Source organism: Fringilla coelebs (assembly GCF_963513975.1).
Source record: "Fringilla coelebs genome assembly, chromosome: 5".
Taxonomy (NCBI): domain Eukaryota; kingdom Metazoa; phylum Chordata; class Aves; order Passeriformes; family Fringillidae; genus Fringilla; species Fringilla coelebs.
This window is the reverse complement of record NC_140033.1, coordinates 15,763,699-15,781,148: the sequence shown is the minus strand read 5'-3', so window position 1 is coordinate 15,781,148 and position 17,450 is coordinate 15,763,699. Positions and strand designations below refer to the sequence as shown.

General features: G+C 38.8%; 1 protein-coding gene across 1 annotated transcript in view; it reads left to right on the top strand.

Annotated features, from left to right (window-relative positions):
- Positions 1-761: 761 nt before the first annotated feature.
- CERK (ceramide kinase) overlaps positions 762-17,450 on the top strand; it is a 40,732-nt gene continuing 24,043 nt past the window's right edge. Inside the window, exons 1-5 of the mRNA XM_084206848.1 lie at positions 762-1,026; positions 9,829-9,942; positions 11,144-11,266; positions 13,245-13,370; positions 13,894-13,957. Coding sequence (XP_084062974.1) covers positions 888-1,026; positions 9,829-9,942; positions 11,144-11,266; positions 13,245-13,370; positions 13,894-13,957 — 566 coding nt within the window. The 5' untranslated portion in view covers positions 762-887. The remainder of the gene's footprint in view (positions 1,027-9,828; positions 9,943-11,143; positions 11,267-13,244; positions 13,371-13,893; positions 13,958-17,450) is intronic.

Here is a 17,450-nt window from a genome sequence, read left to right as displayed (position 1 = left end):
ATGTAAAGTCATTCCCTCTTGTAAAATGTGTGCAAAATATGCATATATTATAAGGTTCAGAGCAGAGCTGAAGTGCAGAAGCTTTTTTAGACTGAGCAAAGGTAGCTGGAGTGCTGGCCCTGGGCTGGACCCAGGTGAGAACAAGACTGGAGATGTTTTCTATTAAACTCTGTAGGAAGTACTCAGATTTGGAGGAAGGTGGGTACTGCTGCTTTCTCTGGCCTGTATTTTGGTTGGATGCTGATGGTTTTGTGCTTCAGCAACACCAAGGAGGGAAGGCAGCAAAGAATTAAGAGCTCATGAGAGCTTATAGTGAATTACTCTCCCTATATTTAAGGCAAACCCAAAACATTTTTATGTAAAGGGAGGTGAAGTTAGATGGAGAGATTTGTACCACCAGACATTTGTATGCACTCACTGCATTTTCACTGTCTAAAGAGAAAGAGGGAAAAGTCCATCGTCACTGACATAGCTGCTCCGTCGCCCGGCAAAAAAAACCCACGAAAGCAATCCAAGCCCGTACACCGGGGTGTCAGCCCTGGTGTCTCTGCCGGGAGCTGGGGGCTTGGGGCGGACGAGCCTCTGCCGCGGGCCGTGGGGCACGTGTGTCGCTCTCCAGCGGGCCGAGGAGACAAGGCGTGCCCGCTGCCGCTTCCCCCGCCGCTTCCCCGGCCCCGGCCCGATCCGGGAGCCGCCGCCGATCCGGGAGCCGCGGCCCCGCCCCGCGGCGCTGGCGTAGCGCTGACGCCGGGCCCGCCCCGCCCGGGCCAGCCGGGGTAGCGGCGGGCCGGGGGCGCCGTTAGCAGCTGCTGGGCTCGCCCCGCGGCGCCCGCCCGCTCCGCCGGGCCATGCGGTAGCGGCTGCGGCGGGCCGGGCTCTCGGCGGCCATGGAGCGGCTCCCCGGCGGCCGCCGGCCCCGGCTCGTGTCCTCGCTGGGGCTGGGGCGGCGCTCCTGGGAGGTCACCTTAGACGAGGAGCGGGGGCGGCTGGCCTGGCGCGACCCCCGCCCGCCGCGCCGCGCCGGCGGTGAGTGGGACGGGCGAGGGCCGGGACGCACCTGCCGCGGCCTGGGGCGGGCCGGGGCCGCCCGAGAGGCGCCTGCCCTCGGCGGCGGGGGAAGGGCGTCCGCGGCGTCCCCGCTGCCGCGGCGCGGGTGCCGGCGGGGGCGGCCTGCGGTACCGGGGCAGCATCCGGAGAGCTCCGTCGGCGTGAGCGCTTCCTGCCCTCGAGCGCCTGAGCGGCGCCTCCGGCGTTCAGAGTCCGACGGGCGGAGGGTGGCCCGGTCCCACGCGGGGCCGGGCAGGGCGCTCGCAGCGGGGCGATGCGGGCGGGACCGTGCTCGGCAGCCGCCGGCTGTGCTGAGCGCTGATCGGGCTGTGCCTTCCCAAACAAAGCCGGGAGCTGCTCTCGCCGAGCCGCAGCCCCTCCGAGCGAGCGCAGCGCGTCCCGCGTGTCGCGGAGCAGCCCGGCCGAGCGAGCATCCTTGCTGAGCCTGCCCCGATGGTACGGGGGACGCACCTGCACCCGCAGCTGGCCGGGCAAAACGCAGATTTGTTCGGCTGAGCCCCATTGTTTCTTGGCGAGTACGGAGAAGCGTGTAGTTTGTAATGTATTTAAAGTAGTCGTAGCAGTACATAAGAGACTTACAAAACCTTAAAAGCAGTTTTGTTTTTTTTAGTTACAGCAAGACTCGTGGTTAAAAACACTTTCATACTGAGGCAGTGTCTCAGGCAATGACTACTTTTGTTGTTTGGGTTGGGGTTGAGCTTTTTTTAAAACTCAGCTGTCTCAGGGACTTAGTGGAAATTTTACAAAGAAAGTTTGACTTTTGAGATTTACTGGTTTGGAAATATTTAATACAGACAACTAGTTTGCAATGTAGTAAGAAAGATTTCAACAGTTCTCCTTTTGTGTAGTTAGCATACTGTAAATGAACAAAGCTGCCAGTCTAAGAAGTCACTGATGCCTGAAAAAAATGCCTGAAAAAAATCAGATTAACTTGTGAGGATGTTTGCATATCAAACCTTCCACTGTACTTTTGAGAGGCATTTTTTTCAGGGTCTTTGACTTCGGTGGTTTTATATAGTAATTATTCCCATTGTTAATGTAGCCATATTAACATGGCACATGAACATTTGAAAATGTGTAGTGTCCTTTTTTTCACAGCAGCTGCTCTAGAGTTGAAAACTGCTGTTATCCCCATTTTAGAGGTTGCAGGATCTGAGACAGACACTAATAATAGAAAGGCTGACTAGAAGTTTTATCTGAGAAAGGTTTGAATGTAGATATTTCTAATCCCTGGCAAGTCCCTAAACTGAAATAGTTTTTCCATTCTTACCATGTACCTTTGTGAAATATTTTTCAGATTTTATCATAGTATCTTATTGGCATGAGGCTTTTTTCAAGAAGATGAGGGGAAAAAGGAGAAAGAGAATGCAAGAATTTTAAGAATTTGGTGTGACAGTTTACATAACTGAGATTTGGTTATGTTTAAAGTATAACCCTTCTTATTCATAATAAAGAGTTTGTTATCCTTCCCTTGCTATTGTGCAGGTAGCTTGACATAATCTAGTGTTTATCAACAATACTGCTGAAAAAAGTAATCAAAAATTCCTGAACTTTTCTCAGTTAAAGGAACTTTAGACTTTATGGACAAATTGATTCTTTAATTCTGCTGAACTTGTTTTCCTTGTTGTGGAAAACAGGCTGTGTTCTTTTCAGAATTATATAAAATTAGTCTCGATAAAGGTATCTGGATCTTAAATTTAAAATAGAAAATTTCAAGGCCTTTTGGGATAATTGCTCCCACTAGGTAGCATAGGTCTTACTTTGGAGATAATTTGGTGAAATTGTGTAAAATCCTTCTAAAAATGCCTTTGCAAAGTCACTAGGAGACTGATGTGTTGGCTAGAGCAAGTTCAAGGGGAATGCCATTCTCCTGTCTGATGAATTCCTTTAGACCAAGCTCGAGTGCCATAGATTCACACTAGCTCTCTCATGAGCACTCTGAAGTTCACAGCTGCTTGCAGTTGTGAATTTTTACTGCTTTTTAAACCTTAAGTTTTCTTGACTTGCTCCTGGTAGACCAAACGGTGTGTGCACCTGCCCTGAAGCATGTTCCGAATGTCAGAATTGTGGGAGTGGTGGAAGGAGAGTGGGACACAGTGAATTAGAGTTAAATATGAGTTATAGATGAGGCAGTTTCTGGAGTAGTACCCAGCTGGAGATGCTGTAAGAGGCAAGTGTGGTTACAGAATGCAGCTGCTGTCCTGTAGCACAGCTATTCACAATATTTTGGAAAACATCATGTGAAATGACAAGAGAAAAGAAAAAGAAATGCCTAAGTGTTCTGGAGGCACAGGTATAATTTATGTAGGGCTCCATACAATAGATAATGTACCTTCTCTTCTTTACACACTCATTAATTCATGTGTTCCCTGCACTTGAGCTTGAATTTCATCACAGTTTTGTATTATTGCTGCCCTGTTGTCTCCAAGCTCTTTTTAAGACCTGTGATGATTCATTTTGTTCTCTACAATTATTTTGGAAATATGAGCAGCATACATGACAATATATAAATAAACTTAATAATATGGAAGGTGGTTAGTTAGAAGCATATAATTTCAGAAGAGTTGCTTGACCAAGATTGGTATCTCTCTACCGTTTTGCCTTTGACTACATGACTACATCATGTCTAAATACAGACTAAATTATGGAGTATAAAAGTGCTATATTTCTTGTTTAGTAGGTAGCTATTACAGTGAACCAGTTGTCTTTAAACTGTAAAAAGTCAGCCTGCTTATTTTCAGAGCATTTATTACTGTCTTGAATTTTGGTATATAAATAAAAATTGTTTGGTATATGTTCTTTCAAGGTTTTCAGACTTTGACATGTACAGAACTAGAGCTGTAGCTAGGTGTATGGTAGAAGTGTTGAAATGTTTACCTTTCCCTGTTGCATCCAAAATCAGGAACTGATAGGAAACAACACAGACTTTGTCCTGTTGTCCAGGAAGGTACATGTAGTTTTTTTTTTAAAGAGTATGGGGAGATTCTTCTGTTTTCTCATCTCTGTACAGTGATATTGATATGCATACATATATGTATATATATGTATGTATATGTATTTAAATCCTATTCTGTCAAAATGCAGAAGTAGTATTAATTCAGGAGAATTCTTTTTAATGCTATGAATTGGAAGATACCAACAACAATAAAAAGTCAAATGTTTGTTCAAGTCATGGTGTATTTTTAAATTCTGAAATACAATTTCCTACTGTTAGACTTTGTTTAACAACATCATAGTTTCAAGTTCTCTCTTCAGTGTAATCAGGTTCCTGTTTCCTGTTCTTTGAGGGTTAGAAGTGTTTGAACTTACTTAGAAAACTTTTACCTGTAAATTTTTGTGTGTTTGTCTGTTACTTTCAGCTATGCATCTTTTTTTCCTAGGGATGCCTTCATGTTAAATTTTTCTGATGAACTCTGTTTTTCAACCTTGTTACATTTTTCCATGAGATTGTCATGAATCATAAATAGCATATGCAAAGCTGGTTAGCTAAATTGTTTTATTATTTCTCCCATGTTGATGGCATAGTCAGGTTTTTCTCAAGTAACACGATAAAACTTTTTGTACCAAATTCATAGTAGAGTGTATATTGTACGTATATACCTAGAGGTATTTCAGCAGCATTGGCTAAGGTTTTGTTGTGCCTGGTACTAAAAGCATTGCAAATGCAGAATGAGATTCTCCTGTCATTTTTCTAGGATTTTTTTTTTTGTTGTTGTTGTTGTTGTTGCTAAAGTACAAACATGAAGGGGATGACCAAACCAGACCATGAACTCTGCATTCACTTATGGTGTGTGCTTTATTTTAGCCTTTGTATTTCAGAATTCTGGTCCATGTGTCCCTTCCAAAACAACCGTCTGAGGAAGCCACAGTACTAGTGTTCATAACACTGCTGTTATTCTGGTGGATTCTAAAGAAAGCTCAGTTTGATTAGCAGGGTACTTAGTAGAGGATGGGCCAGCTTGGCAGTGAGGTCTGTCCAGCACCTGGTGCTTGCAGAGTGTTGGCACATCCTTAGTCAAGGTCATTTGTCATCAGTCATTCCCATCTGGCAGTAGGCGTGTGCAGAAATGTGAACCGTGTTTCTCTATAGGCAATGCCACAACTGCATTACAGAGGTAGGATGTGGGGAGCAATTGCTGCAGCAGGCATTGCCTCTTTGGAATGTGTTGTTTTCTGGAAGATACATTATTCAAATAGAGATGCACACTCTATTAAACAGTACATGTTCTTTAGCATACACCTTTTTGCTGGGTTGTTTCCCCCCCTTAAGGTAAATAAGTGCATCTTACTCCCTGCTTTATCATTGAAATACTCACAGTTGAGCAGGAAAGATTTTATTTGGAAATGCAGAAGAAACAGTGGGAAGACATTCAGAAGTATGATTTCAATATTCAAGTTGACCCAAGTTCAAATTGCTGTGCTTTGATTCAGATTCATGTGATATGAAGTAGCTGTGTGATCATAGCAGGAACTGGTCTGTTGGTTTACTAAGTACTTGAAGATTTACTTTAAATTTAAAGAAGGAAATTTCCTTATACATGGCTGTACATGGTGAAATCATGGTCTTTGGACGTTTGCGACTCCTCCACAGGATTTAAATCAATTGTGATACCTTTTTTCTTTCCCTTCCTTTAGGATGTGTATTGTCAGTAATTCTGCTCTGTATCCTACCTTCTCTTACTCTAGTGTCTATTAAGCACAGTTTTCTGTACTGCACGATTGGTATAATACCATGTACCTTCTGATAGTAAGTATTCCTGTTCTCTTGCTTTTAGGTGAAGGCAAATCTTAAACCTAAAAGTTTGACCCTTCATATGAGCTCTAACAGCAAGTTAGTTTTCAAAGGGACTGAATATACACTTTTTCTTTAAACCTATATCCCAGCTCTTTCCTTGTTGATATTTGTCAGTCATGAGAATATGCTAATAGTTTAAATTAATTCTAAATGCTGCTGTATCTGTGGGCCTCAGCTGAGTTTTAAGAATAAACCAAATGCTGTGATCAGCAATGTTTTTTTGCTTGTGCATGGGTCTAGGTTGCTTTGAGCTAACACATTTGTGAGGGGGAAGTTTGGTCTGTAGGATACGTAGCTGGCAGTCATGAATGAACAAGTCTTGACTGGAGTTCTGAGTGAGTGCTCATAAATTCAGGAAGTGTTCTGTGGGAGTGGCAAACAGCAATGACACACCAAAAATCTTTTCTTAACACAGAAAAACACACTTCCCAACTGCTGGCTGCATTTTGCACAAAGACAGCCCTCTGTTTATGTGCTTACCTTGGTTTTGCTTCTGTGGGTTTTTTCCCCCCTCTCCCACTTGCTCAATGTGGGAAAAGTAGTGTGTGTCTAATCCAGCGTTCTGCTGATTTATCAGTTTGCTTTTAGGAAGAATGTTAAGATTAAGAGCACTGTGACCCAGAATGAGTAACGACTGGCACAGCCAGAGTGCTGAGAAGACTGTCACCTGCTTACTGCGTATTTTGTTTGGCTTTTTAACTTTTTACTACTTTTTCTGCCATGCCTTTTCCTTCGCCTTCTCTGGATGGTCAGCTCTTTGTCTCTAATATGCTAACCATTGACTATGGTGAAAAATTTGTCTAGGAGCTGTTGTGTGCTGCTTGGTTTAATAGACTGGACTGAGCCAAGCTCATTTGATATTGTCTGAGCCCATATTTCAACCTTTTCTCATTATTGTCTATCTTATAGTACTGGTGTAAGGGACTTTTTTGTGTGTGTGTTTTGTTAATGTGGCAACAAGGTTTTCCATGTTTTGGGAGAAATACATAAAGACGAAGGCCCTTGAGTGAACACCTTTATGCTATGTCAGTGAAATAAATGTCTCATGCTACTTGATAATAGGGTGAATGCTACAAAAGTAGCTGTGGGAGAGGACTATAATTAGTACATATGTGAAGCTTCAAGAGAGGCTAGGTTAGTACTATTTTTTGTGGGGCACGTTTTGGTGGCTGAATGGCAGATGAGGGTGTTGTGTTCATGGGAACAGGACTGTTTTGCTCATACTGAAGGTCTCTGCTTCACAGTGGAAGCTTCATCCTTTTGGGGAAAAGGGGGAAGGGTGGGACTAAGTTGGTTTGCAATGTGATGAAACAATATTCTGTGTAGCTCTAAGTCAAATAGTGATAGAGATATTTGGCCTGATAGAAATTCTTGAGTTCTATTCAAGCACGTTAGAATTTGTTGTTACAAGGGGTAGGGAATGTTCTGAATAACACATGTTATTTGAGACAGCTCTACATCTTTCTGGCCATCTGCAATTATTGGGTTCAGTAGTGTGTGATTTTTGATTGCCTTTAGATTGGAGTGTGCTGTCAGGCCAGTGGAGTTGCTTGATGCTTTATGGTGCTACGTAGTATTGAGGGGTATAATTGGCAGAGCTGGTATTCCCAGAACAGAAACTCCCCAGACTTTCACCAAAGTCAGAGATTTACAGGTGGAAGGTGGGATCTGTTCTTCACTTTTGTTCCTTTGGTTTTTTTCTCCTCCCATTTTTCAGGAATCTGTTTTTCAGATTTGTGACTCTGGTGCCATAAGATTTAAAAAAATACATATAAATTAAATATATTTACTTTTTGCTTTTTTTGCCGTGTCTGAGATTTGCTGGAAAATCAAAACAGTCATGCCACTGTCAGAGGGGGAGCACAGAATTAGGAGAGCTTATAAGTGGTTTCAAGGTTAATAGAAGCTGTGTAATGTGTGCTGAAGTATATACTCCAAAGAAATGCTTTCAGTGATACAGATTTGGAAGTACTTTAAAATCGATTAGCTATCTGTTCAGTTGGACAGCTTTATTATATAAAAAATGCCTAATAAGATAATTACTTCAGTTGCTGCTCCCAGCATACATACTAACAAGTATGCACTGTGTATAACTATTTCCAAAAATGTTATTTAGAGCAATGTCATTTAAACTTTGATCTAAATGTAGTTTCTAAGTTTTGTGGCATATCTTTGAGGAGTAACAAAACAAATTACCATTTAAGTGCAATTTTCAGAGATGCAACAAGCTTTCTTTCATATTTTGACATATGGGTCAGTGGCAGAGCCAGTAGAAAAATAAGTAAAAGCAGTTTTGGAAAAGAAAGATTAAAGAATGTACTTCCTTTCCTTTATTGTTCTATCTCTGTTCTGTATTTATTTTTCTTTGGAAAAATGTGTAGGTTAATCATATTAGCAGATCTTTTATCTGTTAGGAAGACCAAATAACTGTTACTGTCCAGTATTAGATATAGTCTTATATGTGTGTATGTACAGTAAGTACATACAGTATCATACATCTCAGAGTTTATCTCTGCTCTTCGATCTTTGTAACAACATTATGTGACTGCTGCACTTCCCTGTCGGGCATTGAGTGCAGTAAATATAATTATTATAAGCTGTGAAATTTGTTTTTAAGTTGAAACATTCAAATACAGCCAGATTTCTAAATGACCTCAGAGTAAAGTTTGAAGGCTACGTTTCTTTTGAATCATGCTAAAAAATTCAGGGAAGATAAAATTACAAGATGAATATAAATCACATCAAATACCAAAACCCCTTGTGTGAGTAGTCCACAAATTGTCAATACCTGTGATGATATGTAGGGACTCTTTTGACTAAACCAATTAAATAGGATGGGAAAAAAATAATCAAAGTGAATTAGTTGCAAACAAATTGCAGTCATGACTGTGAAGAGGTCAAGGTAACTTTTCACACATTTTAGGTTCCTCACCACTTCCATTGTACTGCTGCAAGATAGTGAGGAAAATAAAACGTAGAATAAACCCCAGTAACAATGGTATTATTGTCTGTATTTTATGTGTCAAATATCTTGGTATCAGTCCCTTTGTTTATGTGAAAGAAACAAGTATATTATAATTCTTATATAATAAGATATTATTTATGTAAGACTATATTATTGTGATATACATCTTTTGTATAGGTGTATGCATACAGACAGTATTTGCTTGTTCATAAATAGAAAGCATGCATTTTAGGTTTCACTTTTTTGAGATGAAGTAACAACAGAACATTGTTGAAATCAGTAATGAAAATGAGACAAAAGTCTTCAATTTGACAGGAGTTAAGAAGTCTGAGATGATGTTAGGAACTATTGGAGAAAAGAGAATGAGGCTGCAGGAAATTATTTTATAGTCTGAGAACAAGAGGCCTTTAATTCTGAAAAACAGTAATTTTGAAGTTGATACGAGGAAAATATTTCACAATATATAAACATAACATCTAGAATTCTCTTAAGAGATACTAAACTTTAAAAGCTTAGTGGGATTTAAAATCTCAAGATTTCATATGAATGCCCTTCTTTCATAAGCCAAATACTTACTTTAGAATAACAAATAGCCTTTGTAGTCTGTGTACTAGATTTAGTTGCACATTCTTTGAAATAGCTTGTGCTATTCACTGTCAAGTATCTGGACTAGGCCTCATAGAAGGGGCAGTTTAATTACTCTGAAATCAATGTTGCTGGATTTTGGCTTCATGCAAAATATTTTATACAGGAAATACCTTGTTTTCTGAGAAATCATAGGCATTTAAAATACTCTTTTGGGTAGTTGGTAGGTGATCATGGATTATGTGGTTTGACCAAAGAAAAAGAATGTTGAAAATATTCAGAAAATTTCTAGTTATGCTCTTGGTTGTGCTTATTGAGCAACTGCTCTAATCATGTCTGTATCATACTAGGTATAGAAATAATCATTCAAGTGATGTTTCAAGATTCTAACATGCAAGATCTTGTGATTATACAGAAAACTATTTTGTACCAATCTGTGAGATCATTGCTGTAGAAGAAACTGAGTTTAAGAAGAAACAGCGTAACATTGGCAGATGGCAGAAAATGGCAAAGCTACATGCTTTCACAGGTAAGGCAAATCAGTCTCTGGATGCTTGTGATTGCTATTCTGTGAAGATTGTTTAAGGCAGACTCAAAAGGAATTGTCAAAATTTTGGTTTTTTTTTTTTTACAGAAATGATGTGTTTAAAAAAACTCCACATCCAAAAAACAAACAAACAAAACAAACAAACAAAAACAACAACCAAAAAAACCACCAAAAAAGACTCCCCCCCAAAAAAATTTAAAAAAAACCAACAAAACCACCAAAATCCCAAATTGAAATAAACCCAAGCAAAAGTCCCACAAAAAACAAACAAAAGAAGCCCCACCAAAAATCTGTTGGTTTGTAGTTAAAGATCCTTATTTGGAAAATAAAACTCTTCCTTTAAGATTACATGCTGTGTTTAGTTATTTTTTAATGAAGTTCAGACTAATGTCTGAGTGTTCGCCCTGGAGTCTTTTTGCTGCTGAATGACTCTGCTGCATGACACCTGCTTTCTACTTCTTGACTAAAAAATTGAGAAAGAGTGAAAGAATAAGTCCTAAATATTCTTAAATTACCCCCAATCATCAGGATGTATGCATGAAAGTTACTTTGTATTATTGACTGCATTCTTAAACAAAGTGCCAGAAATAAGTGTCTGGTTTAGGAAAAGAGTGATGACTTCTGTGCTAAAAAGATGTCATGCCAGAATTTTATGCTGTATTTTCCTCACCTTTAGTTGCCCAGTGAGTGATTTGAGATACTGTTGAAGTGTAAGTATAAGGTCTTAATCCATAAGAAAACAAAATATTTTTTTCTCAAATTTCCACTTTATAGAATGAAATTCACCCTGTTGGTTACATGAGAGTTGATGTCAGCATGGCTTATCTTCTTAAGCTTGTGGCTTTTTATGTAGATATTGAAGACTTTGATACAGGTAATATGTAAGCTCAGTGAACTTCGGAACAAGTATGTCTATAATAAGTTGATGAGACATGGCTTCTTTAAAAAGAAGTCTTTGTTTGGGTGTCTGCTTGTTAGCAAGTGTTTTCATTTATGTTTTCATTTGGATTCTGTTCAAATACCCTGGTCATGCTCTGAATGCTTCTGTCATTTGTAGAAGTGTGTAGTGGAGGTTAATTACAGGTCAGTATTTTGGAGATCTTTCTGAAATACATTTTTCATTTCACAGAACCATCTCATTATGGTTTTGTTTTTTGTTTGCTGGTTTTTTAAATTTAAATAGTGCATTATGTGAAGAAAGCCCGCAATCACCGCTGGCGGTGCAGTGACGCGACGTTCTGGTGTGGTGATGAGCACTTATGCAATCAGTGGACACAGGCACTGAAGGAATTACTTGAAATGCAGAGTAAGTTTGAATAAACTGTGAACATTTGCACCATCATTTTGTAGGCCATCAGTGTTATTTTGATACATCTGCTTTTTTGAACTCTTAAAAGCAGTTTATGCTCAAAAATTGAGGGAGCCAAGAGTTGAAGCGTTTCCTTATCACTACTTTATCTTACACGTTCCCTAAATTGTACTGAGTGCTTTAATCAGTCAGGACTGTTTGTGTCATATAATTTTGCCCAGATACAAATTATTTTCACAAAATAAAGTCACATTGGAAGCTTAGCAGAGGCTTTAAATGACTGTAGCTTTGGAAGAAGTAATGGGCAGTTGTAAGCTCAGGGATTTAAGGCACTCTAGAGATTTGAGGTCGACTGTAGCAATTGGAAGATTTATGGGTGTGTTTCCCCTTTCCAGACTCTGTCATCAATAAAATGTGTCTTATGTAGTAAGAGTTCCCATTACTAATTTCTGAGGCTCTTGGACATCTACTTCATGGGAGGTTAAAAGTAATTTTGAAGGAGTTATTCCTGAAAGAGATTCCTTGATAGATGTCAGGAAGCAGCAGGAGCAGAGAAACTGACAGAAAGGAGGTCAAGGGTGATCATAGCAGAGGCAGTGCCTTCCTGACCAGAGTCCCACAGTATCTGAGCAGGATGGGCAGAGCAGGGATAGGGATAGGTACAGGTCCAATTTACAGCCCAGGTGAGATATAGTAATTGGATCCATGCAGGGAGGCTGGAGTGGAACAGCTGGAGCAGGGATTAGGGATGAGCTCCCTGCAGGGTAGGTCTGAGGCTCATCTGAGATACAGAGTTGGAGGATTGAATACAGGTACACCTACGGTGGAACTTAAGCAAATACTTAAGGCTTACAGAATAAAAATTAGTATTTCAGAAAAACTGTTCTGAACAGGCAATGGAAGCATTATTAATGCCTTTTTTTGGTATACATTACACAAGGTACATCTGTCTTTTTTCACAAAATGGGGGTTTTTGTACCCATTCAGTACACCTGTGAGAAATGTGGCCTGAGCAGTCAATTCATTTGAATGCAGTTGTTCATTTTATTGGTAACAATAAGGGAAGAAACAAGAACAAATAAGAACAAGAAAGGGAAATATATTCTCAGATGGACAGAAGAGTGCTTTGAGTATACAGCAGATTTAAACCACTCAGTCTATCTAGCTTGGGTGGATTTGTTGTAAAAGTGTGTTGATGTAGTAAGTTTGATTTTATTTTTTTTCCTTTTAAACTAATAATCTAGAATGCATTTGAGGAAGTATGTTCATGTTTTTGTCTGCTCCGTGAAAAAGGAGGTATCCCAGGTGCAGCAAGCATTACTGTTTTGTATCTGTTAATACAGAGGTGTAATAATTGTTTTAATTTACACTACTAGTGTAAATCCATAACTGTTTGGACAAATTTGAGATAGTAATATCAAAGGTGCTTTTGGAGGGGGGAAGGGGTAACATTTTAGGGCAACTAACACTGTAGGACAAGCACTTAGTGTGCAGCATGTAGTTTTGTGGGGCATTCTTAGTGTGACTTGATCACAGAAAGGAAATGGATTTTAACCATGTTATTAAAGAAAGAAGTTTAAATAAATTTATGTAAAAGTTTTTTTATGTATGCTTCACTTACAAGTGGCTTTGTTGTTGCTGCCTTTTTCGTCTTTTGTGCCTATAATACTCCTGTAATTAGAGTAACTTGAGTAGTGGGAAGGTACTGCAAGAATGACTAGTAAGAATGTGAGCTAGGGAGTCAAAAGAAATTATTCTGAATTTCATCTGCTGTCTTATTAACAACTTGTTTAATACTGTTGATACCAGTATAATAAAAAGAGCAGATGAAGCAGGCTTTTATAGCTCTTTGTTAAAGAGTTACAAGTCTATTGTGCTGAATGTGCTGTGATGTTAATAGGTTTGGGTTTGTATGGCTTGATGAATTTTTTGGTGTGTGTACAAAAGCAGTGCACTATGGTTTTACTTTCTGCAGAGTCTAGACCAAAGCAGCTGCTTGTATATATTAATCCCTATGGAGGAAAAAGACAAGGCAAGAGAATTTATGAACAGAAAGTTGCTCCACTCTTCAGTCTGGCTTCCATATCCACTGATGTTGTTGGTGAGTAATGAGTACTTTAATTTCTTAATATGCGCAGTTCACAGTATGAACTCTTTAAAACAATCCTGAGTAGCTGAGGTTCTTTCTGTTAGTTACCTTTTCTCACTAAGGAAATGAGAGAAAATGGTAGAGAATGTTTTCTAAATAAAGCATAGGTAGCCAGATAAATGGCAACCTTCCATCGGCTTCCTGCTTACTGAAATAAAACTTCTTGTACTCCTGAGCTATTTGAGCTCTAAATAGAAGATGCTGCCTTTCTTCTCTTTTTCAGTTTCACTGTTAAAATGAATCAATCATTTGCACAATTTTTACTGAAATGTTTTTTCCGTATGTACTGTGTATGTCTCCTTTAATTATTTCCCTGGCAAAAATCTTTTGAGACACATCTTATGGACAGGCTGTTTTATAGTCACATTGGTAATAGAATCATGATTATTAATTAATTTATTTTTATAATTCTATGTTATATATAGCTTTATAGTAGTTTTTGATAATAAATTTTAATTTATTTATGTCTTTGCAGTTACTGAACATGCTAACCATGCTAAGGACAACTTATTTGAAGTTAATATTTATAAATATGATGGGTAAGTAACTTTACTTGCCTTTTTTTAATTATTTTTGAGCCAATAATTCTGTAATTGGTCTGTTCCTGTCTCTAATTTTAAAGGGTAGCCTTCATTACTAATACATTTATTACAACAGCTGAAAGTCCTGGGGCATGTTCCTTTTTGTGGGAGATCCACATTTAGGAGTATAAAAAGAAAAGTAAACTGTTTCAGTGAACTTGTTCAACACAATATATTCAAGCATAGTATAACAATGTTTGCATGAGATTTGTGTTCAAAAGATGAGTGTTAGATTAATTCTGCTCAGTTGAGCATTCTGTTATAGCTCAAAAGCTACCCAGAAATGTTTAGTGGTCTTGACATAAATGAGTTCAGAGCACTGCACCAGTAGCATTCAGCCTGTGTAAAAACATGGGCTATTCAGAAATGTTTCAGGTGGTTCCTCTTGCTGTATATGGCTGTTCAGTAGTGCCTACATCGTGGCTACATTGATTTGCATTTCTTCTGTTTCGAAGTTACTGCTTTAAAAGAAGACCTGACTGAATGGTGATCTTACATTCCATTTTTAAGTCTGCTGTAGAAGCAGGATTTTTTAATAGAAATGCTAGTAATTTCAGATTCCAGTTTATGACATGGAACAAGTTACATGTCTGAAAAAACATGAAAATGTATGCAGATAAGCTCTCCTAACTACAGTAGACTTGTATTTTAGAATTGTATTTTGTGCCTGTCGACAGGCACATTTAAACTGGTAAGTTGCAAGAACAAAACCCATTGAATCTTTTCAGAGTACTTTTGCTGTGGTACTTTGCTATGTACATTGTGTGTGTTGAGTAAGGACGTGATGTTGGAAATGGTGTTAGTAAGAAATGACATTCATAGGCTGAGTTCCCAAACTTCACCTGCTTTAAAATTATTTGCCTTCAGATAAACAGTTTTGTTTATGCTGTGTTTTTTCTTAATTTTTCAGAAGTTCAAAGAAGGAAAACATTGATCCTAGAATAACCTAGTTAGTTATTTTTCCTTTTCATTTAATCTGTGATTTGAAATAAGTGTACTTATGGTTGACAAAATGTCAATACAGAGCAGAAAGGGAGGCAAATGAGCCCATGTCCACTCCTAGCAAATTGTTTTTTACAGCAAGTGGCAGCCACCAATTGTGGTAGTTTCTGAAGTGTTTTTGGCAGATTCAAAGTCTCATGTTGTAGAGTTTTTTTTCCTTTAGATTTTTTTGTTTGTTTTGTTTTGGGGTTTTTTGGGTTTTTTTTTTTCTTTGGTCTCTCTAACATTCCAAGATGACCAATAGGCCAGAGCACTGCATCTTTTTAGACTCTTAGGATTCTTCTATTCCTGGGCTAGGCCTGAGTGGCAGTTTGCTTGGGATCTGCAGCCTGTCTTTCCAAGCCTAGCTTTTGTCCATCATGTACAACTCTTTTTCTGCGGTCAACAGTGATGTTAGGAAGGACTTCCTGAATTAAAACTACTTTTTAAATAGCAGATTAAGTGGTTATCTTGAAAATTTAAAAAATGGTTGAACCACATAAATATGTGTTTCTTCAGGTTTGCCTTTCCTCACGTAAAGTAAAAGGTTCTTTGGATTCCTGCATCTAGTTGATGCTCAGCTGTCCCTGTAGACTGGTTCTGATGTGTGGCTTTCCCTTCATTCAGTGATGAATTTCTTCATTTCATCTCCAGATTCTCTATTTGGCAAAGTCATACATGGAATTCTGCAAGTAGATACAGGATTCTTAATGATAATTGCTTTACTTCTTTTCAAGTGTTTTACTTTAGACAGCTGATTTAAATATCTTATGAGTGTTTCCTGTTTGTTCTTCCTATTTTGCCTCATAGGAATAAGGTATTCCTATTTTGTCTTACAGGAATTTCTTACAGTGAATGTAGTCACCTAATAGCTCAGTGATGGAACAGCTTTTCTTTAAGCACAGTTACTTAAAATACTCATTTGGTTACAACATAGCAGGGTTTTGTGCATCACTGTGCAGAACAATTAGAACATGCTGTAATATCATGCAGGTAATAGCAATGTTTGGAAGCAGTGACACATAATCACTGTGGTTTCTTGTGCAAATGTCTGTTCCACAAGCCTTTGTAAAATTGTTTCTGGTTGGGATTTTTTTCCCTACTTTTTGAGTTAGTTCATAGAATGGCTGAGATTAGAAGGGACCGTAGTTCTTCAAAAACTCAATTTCCTTGTGGGTTAGTTTCTGAAGTCCTCGAGCAGGTGTTGTTTGCTGTTGTCATCTATCTAAAAAGTGAAATGCTGTCCCTCTAGTAAAAGAAAGCCAACAAGTAACAATCACTCTAAGATGCTTCTTTCAGACATTCTTCACCAGGGGCCTTCACATGTGCAGTATTTGTCTGACTTGGACATTGGTTTTCTGATGTTTGCTGTGAATTTGGTTGCGCTGTTGTTGCATATGTGAAGTTTTTATCAAATTTACCTTTGATAGGTATAGACATTCATATAACTGTGCCCTCTGAGTCTGGATATGGTGTTTGTTATAGATGATCAAAGGGCTGGAACACCCCAACCTATGAACACAGGTTGGGAGAGCTGAGCTTGTTCAGCCTGAAGAAGGGGATGCTCCAGGGAGACTTCAGAGCACATTTCAGTACCTCAAGGGGACTTAAAAGGGAGCTGGAGAGGGACATTTTACAAGGCCATATGAGAATAGGACAAGAGGGAACGGTTTTAAACTGAATGAGGGGAGGTTTGGATTAGGTTTAAGGAAGAAAGTCCTTGCTGTGAGAGTGAAGAGGCACTGGAACAGACTGCCCAGAGAAGTCCTGGATTCCCCATCCCTGGAAGTGTTAAAGGCCAGGCTGGATGCAGCTTTGAGCAAACTACTGCTGAGACAACACTGACCTTGTACTGACATGGAAATTTTTGTTTCTTTAGCCTGTTTTTTTGAGTCTGCAGAGAAAGATAGGGCTAAAACTCAGGAATAGTGTAGTTAAACTATTGGAAGGAAAAAAATTAGAAAAATTGGAAACAAATATCCTTTTATTCTTTCTCTCTCAGTCTCCTAGGTCTAACTTAGAGTTGGAGAGTTCACGTTTTTAAGACTGTACTCACTGTTCATGGAAAAAAACTACTGTTTTTTTCAAGCTTTCCATCTGGTGAAAATGCAATAATAACTAAATTTAAAATAATCTATACTTAAAAATTTGTTTAATTTGTCTTGCTCATTCTGCAATATCTGTTGCTGATGATGTGAAAGAGTATTAGTTTAAGAGTTGGAAATTATTGCTATATAGATAAGAGTACACACTCCTAGACTTGTGTGCTAGGACCTGCATATGTAACTCTGGATTTCTCATGTGTTCCTTTAAAGTGTATTTGAATTAGTTTGTTTAGTTATATATATATATATATATATATATATATATATATATATATATATATATATATAAACAAGAATGTTTATGCTTGCTGAGTGCATTTGATTGTTGTTCATAAAATGAATACGGCTGTAAAGGAGTCTTTTTA